Consider the following 13,786-nt stretch of genomic DNA (forward strand, 5'->3'; position numbering starts at 1 on the left):
CCGGTTACTTGTGACCACTTTGCAACCGGACAAAACAGAAACAACTCAGTATCCCATCCATCCCATAACTTTAGTTTTATGTATCATTCATCCCTCTCTTGTCTTTCCTTTCTTCCAACAATACCTGCTGGAACATATACGCCACACTCTGAGACCGTGGTATACCAGAATTCAAACGAAACACTACCACAATGTCACAACAAGCTCTCTCGAGCGGGGGTGAGAACCTCGACTTCAAAGACCTCGTCACGGTCGTCACGGGCGCCGGAAGTGGGATAGGAAAAGTGTGAGTCTTGTTCAGTCTAGCTTCTTCCATAGTGTTAGTAGTAGGTGCTAACTGTCGTTCCCCAACCCTTCTCTTGTTGCCACACTCACAGCTACGCAAACTTCTTCGCTTCTCGCGGTGCCAAGGTTGTCGTCAATGACGTTTCCCCTCAAGCGGCGCAGGCTGTCGTCGACGAGATCAGCAAGGGTAAGATACCCATGCTATCAAACCCACCATTACCTAAGCTGATCATTAGACTTAATATCATAACAGCCGGTGGAAAGGCTGTAGCTGCTCCCGGCTCAGTTGCGGAAGGTCAACAAGTCATCGATCAAGCTGTCAAGGCATTTGGCACCGTCCACATCTTGATCAACAATGCCGGTATTCTTCGTGAGCTACTCATTGAGCGACAGATGTAAATGAGCAAGCTGAAAATTCCGGATATGCAGGTGACAAGGCGTTCAAGAACATGTCGGAGCAAGACTGGGATCTCGTCACGTTGGTCCATCTCAAGGGAGCATATTCTTGTACCAAAGCTTGTTGGCCTCTGTTCAGACAGCAGAAAGTGAGCTAGTTTGTGTCCCGTATTGTTGACTCTCAGCTGAATCTCTGTCAGTTCGGCCGAGTGATTAACACAGCCTCTGCCGCTGGTCTCTATGGTAACATGGGTCAAGCGAACTATTCGGCTGCCAAGAGTGAGTCGATCGCTTTCTTGTTAGCGCGACGTGACATCGGGCACAGCTGACATCCACTGCGTAGTGGGTTTGGTCGGGTTCACCCGTACACTGGCAAGGGAAGGAGCCAAATACAACATCAAAACAAACGTTATCGTACCTGTGGGTCAAATCAAAGCTGGTGTACCGGCCTTATCTGACGCTTTATGACGACGCAGATGGCAGCATCGGCCATGACAGAGACCATCCTACCTCCCGACATGCTCAAGGGGCTAAAACCCGAATTCATCGCGCCCGTGGTTGGGGTCCTTACTGCTAAGAACGTAAGTTTAGTCGATTCGGAGACTCGCATTCTCTTCAGCTCACGTACTTTCAAACAGGGACCTGACGTCAATGGGCGGATATTCGAGCTCGGTGCAGGATTTGTTTCCGAGGTGCGATGGGAGAGGTCGAAGGGTGAGTCTCCCTACTTGTTATTCCGTGTTCTTGACTGAATTATTTGGTCTTCAGGTGCAATCTGGAGGACCGACGAAAGCTTCACGCCGTCTGCCGTAGCCGAGAAATGGTCAGAGGTGCAAAACTTCGACAAACCTGAACATCCACTCAATAGCGAAGACGGTGACATGATGGTGAGCCGTCTGCCCTGTAGGAAGGGATTACATAGCTTACATTTTGGATCAGGGCTGGGCCAAAACATCCAAGACTCTTCCACCGAACAAGCAGGTCTCCCCTCCTGTCGGTTTCAAGGACAAGACGGTTATCATTACCGGAGCTGGCGCTGGTTTGGGGCGGGATTACGCACTCATGTTCGGAAAGCTCGGAGCGAACGTTGTTATCAACGATGTCAGTAAAGACGGTGCTGAGAAGGTGGTCAGCGAAGTAAAAGCTGGTAAGTTCTCCGCTTCAAGTTGGACTGATACAGTACTAACACTTTCATAGTTGGCGGAAACGCTGTGGCCGCCGTGTGCTCTGCCGAGGATGGTGACGCAATTGTCAAAGCTGCTGTCGACGCCTTCGGTACAGTTCACGTTCTCATCGCCAACGCCGGTATCCTTAGGGACAAGGCGTTTGTCAATATGGATGAGAAGATGTGGGATCAGGTCATTGCTGTGCACCTGCGCGGCACCTTCAAGGTGTGTGGCTCAACCAGTTCCATGACTCGCATTGCTAACTATGCGTGCAGTGTGCCAAAGCTTGTTGGCCGATCTTTCAGAAGCAAAAGTATGGTCGAATCATTACGACTGCTTCGCCAAACGGCATCTACGGTACGGTTGGTCAAGCCAACTACTCTACCGCGAAAGCGGCATTGATCGGTCTTGCTCGAACTCTCGCTATCGAGGGATCTCGTACCGGCATTCTCGTCAACTGTATTGCACCTCGAGCGGGTACCGCTATGACCGCAACGGTCTGGCCCAAAGACCTTATGGACGCAATGAAGGCGGAGTATGTCGCCCCCGTTGTCGGCTACCTTGCTTCTGAAGCTTGTCAAGACAGTGGTACCTTCTACGAGGTGTTCGGTGGCTACGCAGCGCAGATGCGATGGCAGAGGACATATGGTGTATCTTTCCCTAACGACAGGGAACTCAAGCCCGAAGCCGTCGTTGCTAGGTGGAAGGAGATTACAACTTTCGATGACCGAGCGACCAACCCGTCATCCGGTCCTGAAGCTCTTCAACAAATCATGGAGAACTTTGCCAATGTAGCCGCAAATACTGAGTCATCAGGTGATAGCGGGTCATTCGAGGACAAGGAAGACACCGAGGAGATCAAAGCTGCGAAGAAGAACGCGCCCGAGCCGGAGGAGTTCAGCTACACCGAAAGAGACGTCATGCTTTACAACCTCGGTGTCGGCGCGAAAGCGGACGAGCTCCAGTGGACTTACGAGAATTCGGACGGCTTCTCTGTGAGTGTCAATCTTCCACGATGATGATGAAGGTATGACTAACCCGCATATAGGCTCTACCAACTTTCGGTGTGATCCCACAATTCGGGTCATCGTCTGGAATGAGCATGGACTTTGTCCCAAACTTCAATCCTGCCAAGCTGTTACACGGCGAGCAGTACCTCAAGATCAAAGCGCCTATCCCGACCAGCGGCACTGTTGTCAACCATGTCAAGCTTATGGAGGTGCTAGACAAGGGGAAGACCGCTGCGGTGACAGTCTTCGTGGATACCAAGGACAAGTCTAGTGGTGAGAGCATCTTTGAGAGCCAGAGTACGGTCATCCTCAGAGGCAGCGGTGGCTTTGGCGGGAAGAAGAATGGTAGTGGTAAGTATCAACTGGTACCTTGCATGTAAGAAAGAAGCTGATATGTCGCTTCGTTGTAGACCGCGGAGCGGCAACGGCTGCTAACACACCACCAAAGAGGAAACCTGACGCTGTTGTTGAGGAAAAGACTACCCCTGAACAAGCAGCTATCTATCGACTCTCAGGCGATTACAACCCTCTTCACATCGACCCTGCCTTTGCCAGCATGGGAGGTTTCCCAAAACCTAGTAAGTCGACTCGATTTTAATTCATGACATGGCTAGCTAATCCATCCCCCTTGTAGTTCTGCATGGTCTGTGCTCTATGGGCATAGCGGGTAAACATGTTCTTAAGACATTCGGCCCGTATTCCGACATCAAGGTCCGATTCGCAGGCACCGTCATCCCCGGTGAGACACTGGTCACGGAAATGTGGAAAGAGGGCAACAAGGTTATCTTCTGTACGTACTTCCTCATCACCTGCCGTGAGCGACGTAAAGCTGATGTCATGGGAAATGTAGCTGCCAAGGTGAAAGAGAGAGATGCGCCAGCGCTGAGTAATGCGGCTGTTACGCTTGTCGGTGGTGATGAAAAGGTCAAGGCAAAGCTTTAGGTGGAAATGGATTCGTTAGTAGGTTGTAAAGTGCGTAATGGGTGGTATGCAGTCTTGTACGTCACATCGGGCAACCAATGTTCAGGTCAAGCCAGCAGCGGAACAACAAGGTTATAATCTCACATTTTGGTCTTCCACATCGCTTCCATGATTCTTTTCACCTCCAGTCCGATTGTTAACTGCACCCATCGCAGTTCTCTGCTTACAAACATATTTCACCGATAATTCATACGATATGTTTTGCTTTTCCAATGTCAGTGAAGCAACCAGTTACATCGGTACGGCCTGGAATACGATCCCAGTCTTCATTGCGATTGTTCCCGCCACGGTAGTGACCCCTGCACTCTATGCTTTCAGTCTTGCAGGATTCGGGCCAGCGGGTCCGATAGCAGGCGAGCCAATTCCTGTTTAGTTATACCTTTTCTAGTGTGAAGTGCTAAGATCGAGGTCACTGTACAGGGTCCATAGTCGCCTCCATACAATCTGGGATCGGTCTCGTCAGTGCTGGAAGTCTGTTCTCCATCCTCCAAAGCGCATCAATGGGAGGTCACGGGATCCTCGCACTCAAACAAACTGTCAGTAGTGGCGCTGCAGCCGTATATGGATTAAAAGTCGGGTGGGATTGGTTCTCTGGTAGCGAGGTGACGGTGAGTTGGTTGCTCATCCAATTCCAGTCACTGAGGGATACGAAGCTGACTCAGCCTACCTGCCACATGGTGTGTCCGTCCAGTCATGCGATGACAAGAGTGAGGATATTCCCGATCATGCCAGCACGTTCGAGAAGGAGATATCATCGTTGGATTGAGATGACGACGAGATAGATCTCAATGGGGGAATGGGATGTACAGTGCGTCAGAAGTGAGACAGGGGATACTATTATCCCAGTTGGTGCGGATGCAAATTGGCATGTTTCACTGTTGTTTGAGTATAGTAGGAAACGGTCGTGGGACTTGTTGAGATGAGCGAAAATTATCTCACGAACGTAGGTTGATGCAGTCTGTCCGCATTAATTCTTATAGAAGTAGAGATCTATGCCCGTAACGATGGGAACGCCAAGCACCGAAGTCGTCCAGGTGGCCGGCTGGTGTTCACTCCTGAGCAGATCTTCCTATTCTCGTTGGATCCACATGACCATGAAACTTGAACATAGCTGCCTTGACCGTACGATTGTCTTGCATTCATATCCTGTTCCAGTATATCGTTCGCGTTTTCGAAGGAGCGACTACAGCGTGAGCAGTGAGAAGGGGGATTCCCTATTGAGCGGGGAACTACAACTTTGCCATGGAGATGGTTCTGATTGGTCTGTGTTTCACATGGCAAGTGTACAGGCCTGCGCAACATCTGATATCACTCACCCTTATCCATCACGGGAAACTGGCAAGTCAGCTCTCTATCAGCGGTTGGATCGGAAACAACGACAAATATACCCTAAGAACTTGATTAAAAGAGCATCATCTTTCCGTACTGTCATACTATATGTAACGAGTGCGCAGAACGAACGACCACAAGACAAGAACAAACATGTCATCCGCAAACGGTGGTCTCGGTAAACTTGGCTTTGGTCCAAGTGGTGTAGCTGCAGGTGGGTGAACCCCTCCCTCGATTGTCACCGGGTCGCAGAGGCTGATCTCTTGGGGACAGGTTCCGTAGCAGCAGGTTTGCAGTCAGATATCGGCAACGTCCCTGCTGGAGGACCGTTTGCGCAGGCTCAGAGTCAAGGAGCCTTAGGGGTCAATAGTGGCGGCGTGCCAGGCGGAAGTGGGCATTCGGGCGGCAGTGGACGAGGAAGTGGTAGTGGAGCTGGTGGTGGTGGAGGGACAGGTGGTGGCGGTGGAGGCGGCAAGAAATGAGGTCAGTTCACAATTTATCAGACAAACAGTATCGGTGTAGTATGCTGAAAACACAAGGGCGCGGAAATTGTTAGCCAGAACCATCCAAAGTGATGCCTGATGGTGATGTCAAGTCAGTGATAGTCTGTAGGCAGTGTTATGAAATCAAGTGACTGCTCATTTCTCGTTCTTCCAAGACTTCCCGGGGCCTCAAACAAGCTTGTGTCCCCCTCTACCAGGACGTGATCCTAAAATTGAGCGGCGAGGTTGCCGAATATCCACTCAAACCTCCTCGTGTACCCGACGAAAGTATTTCCAAAGGTTGGTCACAGAAGTGTCAGCACATGTCGGTGAGCTGTTAGCGTCTCGAGATAGCAACCTATCCCGTTCCCCTCCGCAAGGTCCACCAGCTGGCATCCCGACAGTCCAGAACGAAACGTACATTGTCCCACCTCAGCGCTAAGTACTTCTGATTTGACTCACAGATGTGCATTCAAAATGTCGCCGATCCAGCCGTGACAAATACGGCCGCTGACGCCACCATAGGCTGAATTGTAGCCTACAGCCATGCATGTTCAGACGCTAGTCCAGGAGCGGATGTCTGACTGACTCTGCCCCGTGTCAGGGGGAGGTGACGAGTAACGCTTAGAGTAACACCGGAAGCGCTCGCTCATCAACAAGTCCGAAGGCACGTGTGGTCGTCAAGTAGGGTCCGTCTCGACCGCTCCATCCGAGGACAGAGTTGTCACATCCAGGGAACCTCTGGTCTAGAATGAGTCCAACGCATTCGAGCGATCGACAAATTACTCGCAATATCAACAGACCGTCCGTCCATCACATGATCTCCTGGTTTTCATCATCGGGGCATCGGGGAGGGGAAGATGTAAGAGATTGTTGTTGTCAACAACCAACCCCTTTGAAACGTACATGTAAGTTATCCCACATGTCCGTATGCTTACTTCCAAAATTAGAATTATCTCTCCTGACGATCTCCGGACTTCAGGCACGATCCGGACCCGATTGTTATCAAATTATGAGCAGATGGGGTGATGTGGCGTCGAGGAGAAAAGGCACTGCCCGGTCTTTGATTGTTCGTGTATGTTGTCATGTTCACTGCCCCGATATCGTTGACTATCGGCACCGCTACCGCTATGGGTCATCCCGTTTCGTTCATCCAAAGTACACAGCCTCGGTCATATAAAGGACAACAAACAGACCTGTTGGGTACACAAAGTTCAAACATCTGAACTCCTTCTTGACACGGAGGTGGATTCGATCGGTGATGGCTGAAACGTAAGCTAAGCGAGATCCGATGAAAATCAGGACACAGCACGGGGACCCTATCATCATCTTGTAATCGATCTCCTCATCCGGGGTAGTGCCTTTCGATAAAACACCAATTCCAATGAAACCCTCTTACCCCCCCCCTCGACACTAGTCTAGAACTCTATCCAATCTCTCCTTTGTTTTGTCTGGACAACATCCTATCCACAGGTTGCCAAGAAAAGCGATGTTGCCCGAACCTCTCAACGTCCTTGATTCATCTCCTCGTCTATATAAAGACAGTCAAATGCGACACCAAGTATCGCTTTATCCCCCATCTCCTCAACCACACTCCTCCCCTCTCATTTCCATCCCACCTCCTGTAGATACCATTCCACCTTTACGATCTTGCCAATAGTTACATACATACACTCTTTTGCATCATGAGATACGCCAAATCTCTTTCGGTTGCGGCACTCTGGTCGCTCCTAGTGACTGACATGGCCTTGGCTGCCGCGGTTCCCGTGAGTGGGCTCCTTCTTACTCTATCATAGAATGTCTTGTTCTGACTTCTAGCAGACTGTCACTGTTACTGTATGTGGCGCATCTTCGACCAACGCCACCTCTAAGACAGCGGTCGCTACATCGTCAGCCAAGACGACCACGGCATCTACCACCAAGGTTTCGTCCAAGGCAGCAACCACATCCAAGGCCGCAACCACGTCTAGCGTCAGCTCCATCCCCGCAGTAGTAGCCGCCGCCAGTGCCACAAGCGCCGCCTCCGCCCCTGGGTCGACCTTTGCCCCTTCTAAGACTGATACATTCGTGTACGATCTCGACAACCAACCTATCGGTGCGCCAACCATCAAAACCAAGTCTGGTCTGACCATCAATGAGCACGTTTACATCGTTGACATGGAGAACAGCACCAAGGAGCAGATGTGAGTAGTGACGTTCGTTTCATTTGACGTACTTGAGATCTGATGTTGCCTTTGCAGTGCCAACTACCATGCTCAAGGCAAGAAGGTTGTCTGTTACTTCAGCGCTGGTACCTGGGAGCCCGACAGGTCAGTTATTGCCCTGCACCCATTGTCGCGTATCCCACATCGCTGACAGCTAGACAATAGGAACGATCGTTCCGCCTTTAGCTCCGACTGTTACTGTGGTAAGGGTGTCGCTACCAAGTCGGACGGCAAATGTACCGGTGCTGGTTCCACCGACAACTTCCTCGCTGATTGGGGAGAGTGGTGGTTCGACATTCACAACCCTACCTGTCTGAGCAACGTCCAAGCTGGTATCAGTGCGCGAATCGCTGCTGCCGCTGCGAAGGGTTGTGATGCTGTCGATCCCGACAATGTCGACAGTGTGAGTGTCTGCTGCTCTGATCGCTTTGCTTGACTGAATTTTAGACTGATATATCCTGGTGACATGACAGTACTCCAACAAGCAGAAGTATGGTACGACCAAGCAAGACCAGGTCAACTACCTTCTCTGGCTCTCTAAGACCGCTCGATCTCACGGTCTCGGTATCGACCTCAAGAACTCTGGTGGATTGATCACCGACGACGAAACTGGAGAACCCACCCAATGGGCTAACTCCCTTGTCGCCGCTTTCGACTTCAACGTCATTGAGGAATGTGTGAGTGTCACTAGGCCCATGACTCTTGCGATGCGGCGCAATCTGTTCATCAAAAGCTAATATAACTCGTAGAACCATTACAAGGAGTGCGATGCCTACAACCCGTTCTTAAACGCTGGCAAGCCCCAGATCCAAATCGAGTACAGCAACTCTATCACCAAGTGCCCCACTCTCAAGGCCGGACAGAAGTTGTTGGTGTACAGCGGAACCAACCTCGATTCGAGCCAGATCACCCTTAGCTGTTAAAACGAATTGTCCCCTAGTAGAATCAGAGAACGAAGTAGAAGGTCAGATCGGTAAACGAGGACAATGGCTTCGTAGTATAGATGCTGGACATCGGAGGGATAGAAAAGTTCCATAAAACGCAGTCAATATAAATGCATGGTTAACCTGAAGTCTTCCTCTGTTCGTTGATCTTCAACGCTCACACCCCCGGCAACGGGGTCCATCTACGGCATGTCATAGATGTCGCACGATCACGTGCGAAACGGTCAACGTCATACACGATGTCGTACATGTACATAGCTGGGGAGTAAGTCACCTGGGAATCGACATTTGACGTCAGCGATTTGGTTGTGGGCAGTAGACATGCAGGGAGATAAGTCGTCGGTGCGACCAGATCGATACTCGTCCATTTCATCTTACTCCAGTAAACGTACAGCCTTTCATCACAGAACCATACACTCGTCGAACCCATTATGTCAGACCAATCTATCCAAGCTTCTGAGGCTGCCATCAACTCACACCAGGCCAAGAGCGGTTCTGGACGTGGTCAAAGCGATTCCAGTGAGTCCTGCGTTGAAGGCAGTTTCATCGGATGGGGAATCCAGCAGCTCGTTGTATGGGGACTTTGAGCTGATGCTGATTGTCTGAATTCGTTGTACAGCCGCCGACTCTGGCGTGAACGAGAATGTGACCTCTCAATTTCCCGGATCGACCGTACAAGTCGGGGGTACTAAGCGAGGAGAGAACCCCACGATCCCGGACGAAGAGGGCGGAGAGAAGAGCAAAACTACAGGAAGGTGAGTGGGTGATTCGATCGCTTTGCACATACTTGCACAGAACTTCGGACGTACGCTGATCCTGCGATGATATGTCCGATGCGCAGACAGACCAAAGCGAACGATTTCGAAGGTGTCGGCGGACCAGAAGACAAAGCGAAGCAGGCCGTGGAGGACCGTCCAGGCGACGATGACGTGACTGCTAACGTCAGGTAAATACCACCCAGTGCAGGACAACGTGCGATGACCTAGGTCATGTACTGCATGTATGGAAGGATTGTCGGTTCATCACAACATGTATATGGATGTTCTAAGTCTAATGTCTAATGTCTATTGTCTATTGTCTACAAAATCACAACGTTGCTAATAACTGAATATATATCGTCCCTTCTTCCCAAATGGATACACCACTAACGCGGCTGCGAACAAACCTATCGCCAACCCAATTCCAACTTGGACCATTCGAATACTGCACCACATTGCATATTTGTCAGCGTGTGTCATATCGGTCCCTTCAGGTCTCACTCACCTGACAATGACGGCGGTGTTGATCTGCTGTGTATCCGATCCGCTGCCACTCGCCGAGTTACTGGACGAAGTGTCGGCGCTCGCGCTGAGTCCACCAGCGGCGGCGATAGCGTTGGGGACTTCCAGTAGGATACCAACTACCATAGAGGGGAAAGCTGATCCGCCCCATATTCGAGAGTAGAGGTTTCCGAGAATGCTACGATGTTCAAACAGAGATCAGTTCCCATCCTATGAACGAGGACAGAGAACATACCCGATGGTGAATGCAGACACAGCCGACACAACGTTGGACTGATCGATTTGCTATTCGGTCAAAAACACTCAGCATACTTTCGTCGCTTCCCACTTCCGCTGTCTGACCACTCACCTTGGTCAGAAAGAAGTTGACGGTGTACCCTGCACAACCAACCAAGACCATCACGACCATATCTTTCGATCGCCAATCTGCTCGGAACCACACCGCGAGGGAAAAGGCGAACATCGGAACGAGTAAGAACAGCCACCAATCGGGCACTGTGTTTTGCGAAGGCGTCTGATCAGCACGGTATCTCAACTGTGAGGTATGGACAGACCTCAACATACCTTGGGTGTACCACCACATCGTCCAGTCTGGGTTACGGTAGCAGGCAACCGTAGTCGCGGACTCCATAGTCGAACTTCCATTCGTAAACGTAAACGTCCCATTATTGAAGGTGTTATCCCACATCGAGTTGTTTCCATGAAAGCTGCCAGAGACGGTCGCTGTTGCGGCGCTTGACGTACTGGTCGGAGGTTCCAGTTGGTCAGGGCCAAAGGAATCGAAGATCTCGCTGCCGATTCCGAGACCAAGCGATAGGAAAAGGGTGTACACCACCGCCCAAACGAGACGGCTGAGCACGGGTCGTCAGTCTTGTCACTACCATTGTGTCAAGTTCTCAACTTACATTGCACCAGCGACAACATTTTTCGAGCCTAGTTCCAGAGCAGCGAGACAAATATGCCATCCAGGTAAGATCAGAACGATCGCAGCCTATATCTTTATCAGCATTGTCGCTTTGAGCGAGATGTCGTCTAACTCACCGAAACCATCGACTGGTAGCAAAAGTAATGTGAGGCACCCACGCCTCGCTAATCGATCAATCAGCATCGAACTGTACAGAGCTCTCAGCAGCCCAAACTCACCGCGATGAAACTCAAGATCCCCGCCATACCAATTTCGAAGATATTCGAAACGAGCTGGTTGTTCTGCGCCACGGTGAACTGGACGATTGCCAGCAGTGATCCAAGTGCACCAGCCATGAGGATATCGACGAACGAGCCGGCAAAGGCGACGCGCGCTGATGTGGCCGACGCGACAGCAGCAGCGAGGATGAGCGTGACTCGAGAGTACGGTACAGTCTACAAGGGAACGAATAGCATCATAAGCACTGAACAGCCACCATTAAAACCTGTGGGACCTACCCTTTTCTCAATCCTCCTGAGTACTCGACAGCCCTGGCTCGCCGAGATCTCATCTCGCACAACTTTCCTATACACATCATGTACCAACGATAGCCGATATAGCTCCAGTCCTCCGGTAGGCCGGACGAAGAGGATATCGGTCGAATGGACATCGGAATCCCGGAACGCGACAATAAGGACAGAGGGGAAGAAGATGAAAGATGCTTCGACCTGGAGAATGTCGGCAGTTGCGGAAAGCCAGGCTTCGACAGAGTGTGCCGGAGCACCGTAGCTGTGATAAGTTAGCGAAGAAATTAGATATTGAGACACATAGACCTGGAAAGTGACACTCACTTGACGACCGCCTTTGCGAGCATTTCTATGAATCTAGGGTTTGTCAGTGTTAGCGATGAATGAACCGAGCGAGTACGACACATGCTCACTTCTTCCTCTGGATGATGTTCGAGACATGTTTCGTCACAGCTAGTTCCTTCTGAACTCTCTTTCCTCGCCTCTTCTTCTTCCGACTGTGTTTCCCCTTCAACCACCCTTCTTCCATCGCTTTCTCCATATCGCCTCCATGCGGCAGACCCATCTCCTCTTCCTCCCTTCTATCCCTATCATCCTGTCTCGCCTGCCCCTCACCTACACCTTCATACCAGCTGACTTTTCTCATTCCGTCGTTCGTCTCCGATTTATCTCCGGACGCAGGCGCCACGTGAGTCAAGGTCGGACTAGCAAATGCAGCGAGAGACGCTGTGGTCGTGATCAGTGCGGCCATTGAACGGTTTGTGCCGCCAATCTGACCGTGGTCCGGGGGTGTCTCGGAATCTTTTGGGAAACCAAACCATGTCGCAGGCGAGCCTTTCCCTGTCACAAATCCTCTCAACTGCTGGACAACAGTCACTTTTGCAGACGGTGTGAGCTGGTTGGAGAATCTCGCGGACGGGATATACGGTTCGTTGAGGTTCTGACTTCGATGGGGTAGTTGTTGGTGTCGTCGAATTCGTGAAACTCTTTTAGCTTCCTCCTCTTCAACTACTTCTTCCTCTTCGTCGCCAGCTTGGAAACTGCTCCGACGACTCCCACCGAAACTAGAGCTTCGCGAATGCGCCGCGAACAACGCCGTCGAGCTCCAACGCCTTCTCGTCCTTCCGTGCCTTCCACCCTCACCACGATCCTTTCTACCTCTTAACAAGGAATGCAACGTCCCTTTATCCCTCTCATCTCCATCATTTCTATACAAGCTAAGCAGAGCACTCAATACTCCGCCTGACCCAACTTGACTCGCATCGTCCGATGAATCGTCCATCGACCAAGCGGAGCTCGCAGAGGAGCGGCGACTTGACGATCGACGTTGTCGAGGGGCGTGTCGACGTTTCCCTTCGTCGTCGTCGTTGTCAGAAGAAGAGGATTCCGAAGCGAGAGACACGGCTGATGAGGGAACATTGGTGTGGTCCGAGTCAGAATCGGAAGAAGGAGGAGGGGGGCGTCTGGCAGTGTGTTTCCTGACTAATCGAGAAGCAACCTTGTGCGCTTGCCGTTCCTCTTCTGAGGCATTTGGAGAGTCGGCAGATTCTTCTGTCATATCTACGATGTGATGTCGGCCCTTCTTCTTGATCCAATGCACTTTCAATCCTTCTTGTCGTCGACTTGACTCAGCCGGCACCCCCACCGCGTCGTCCGCTGGCGACTCATCCTCGGGAACCCCAAGCTCTTCATCGCCGTCTTCGCCACCGGCTTCCTGCGCTTCTATCTCGTCGACTACGTCATCTTCCGGGATGGTCGTTGATGTCTCATCCTTTGGCACTTCCTGCTGCGGGGCAAGTTTGTCCGCTGGGTCTCGAGGAGACTTGGACGACGAGGTTGATGTAGATTTGGGAGTGGTAGGGGTTGTAGGTGGTTCAGGTTCCGAGGTCTCTTGTGCAGATGACTGGGCTACAGTATCATTTGGTGTTATTGATCCAGGCGCAGACATCAAGGTGTGTCCATGAGCAGTGAGGTGATCAGGGTGTGTATGCTGTTGTTGTTGTTGTTGTCGTTGAGATGTGGTTTGTAACCGTGTGTGTCTGGTTTGTCGCTGCCGTTAGTAGTCGTTGTTAGTCTGTAATAAGATGAAGTAAAGTGTAGCTGGAATCTAAAAAAACACGTCCAAAAACCTGCATTGTGACGTCACCTTCGCTTAAATTGACAAGGACCGAGGGGCTGCTCGATAAAAAGGGGGGTCACTGATTGTCAGTCATACAGCCATGTCCAGGCCTGTTCTGCTCGCTACGAGGTCGAGTACAGCTACAGCTGCCGTAGCCAG

General features: G+C 51.1%; 5 protein-coding genes across 5 annotated transcripts; 4 read left to right on the forward strand and 1 right to left on the reverse strand.

Moving 5' to 3' along the window:
• Window positions 1-191: 191 nt before the first annotated feature.
• CI109_100707 (uncharacterized protein) lies at window positions 192-3,799 on the forward strand (the record flags this gene model as incomplete). Its single annotated transcript, XM_032004535.1, has 16 exons — window positions 192-286; window positions 378-472; window positions 539-655; window positions 715-830; window positions 882-960; window positions 1,025-1,101; window positions 1,158-1,262; window positions 1,320-1,395; window positions 1,450-1,568; window positions 1,621-1,828; window positions 1,879-2,072; window positions 2,123-2,842; window positions 2,896-3,208; window positions 3,268-3,435; window positions 3,492-3,647; window positions 3,708-3,799. The coding sequence occupies 16 exons, from the start codon at window positions 192-194 to the stop codon at window positions 3,797-3,799; spliced, it is 2,730 nt and encodes a 909-aa protein (XP_031861013.1).
• A 1,313-nt stretch (window positions 3,800-5,112) lies between these two features.
• On the forward strand, window positions 5,113-5,649 carry CI109_100708 (uncharacterized protein; the record flags this gene model as incomplete). Its single annotated transcript, XM_032004533.2, has 3 exons — window positions 5,113-5,180; window positions 5,293-5,381; window positions 5,441-5,649. 3 exons carry the CDS (start codon window positions 5,113-5,115, stop codon window positions 5,647-5,649), a joined length of 366 nt encoding a protein of 121 aa, XP_031861011.2.
• A 1,685-nt stretch (window positions 5,650-7,334) lies between these two features.
• Window positions 7,335-8,776, forward strand: CI109_100709 (uncharacterized protein; the record flags this gene model as incomplete). Its single annotated transcript, XM_032004532.1, has 6 exons — window positions 7,335-7,415; window positions 7,471-7,832; window positions 7,890-7,958; window positions 8,019-8,256; window positions 8,327-8,530; window positions 8,603-8,776. The coding sequence occupies 6 exons, from the start codon at window positions 7,335-7,337 to the stop codon at window positions 8,774-8,776; spliced, it is 1,128 nt and encodes a 375-aa protein (XP_031861010.1).
• Window positions 8,777-9,036: 260 nt separating this feature from the next.
• CI109_100710 (uncharacterized protein) lies at window positions 9,037-9,747 on the forward strand (the record flags this gene model as incomplete). The annotated part of the gene is made up of 4 exons (XM_032004531.2): window positions 9,037-9,062; window positions 9,192-9,316; window positions 9,417-9,552; window positions 9,639-9,747. The coding sequence occupies 4 exons, from the start codon at window positions 9,037-9,039 to the stop codon at window positions 9,745-9,747; spliced, it is 396 nt and encodes a 131-aa protein (XP_031861009.2).
• A 147-nt stretch (window positions 9,748-9,894) lies between these two features.
• Window positions 9,895-13,456, reverse strand: CI109_100711 (uncharacterized protein; the record flags this gene model as incomplete). The annotated part of the gene is made up of 11 exons (XM_032004530.1): window positions 9,895-10,000; window positions 10,061-10,255; window positions 10,313-10,362; window positions 10,427-10,572; window positions 10,642-10,928; window positions 10,983-11,068; window positions 11,119-11,166; window positions 11,221-11,436; window positions 11,500-11,770; window positions 11,833-11,865; window positions 11,922-13,456. The coding sequence occupies 11 exons, from the start codon at window positions 13,454-13,456 to the stop codon at window positions 9,895-9,897; spliced, it is 2,973 nt and encodes a 990-aa protein (XP_031861008.1).
• Window positions 13,457-13,786: the final 330 nt, after the last annotated feature.

Source organism: Kwoniella shandongensis, chromosome 1, assembly GCF_008629635.2.
Source record: "Kwoniella shandongensis chromosome 1, complete sequence".
In the NCBI taxonomy this organism is placed as follows: Eukaryota; Fungi; Basidiomycota; class Tremellomycetes; order Tremellales; family Cryptococcaceae; genus Kwoniella; species Kwoniella shandongensis.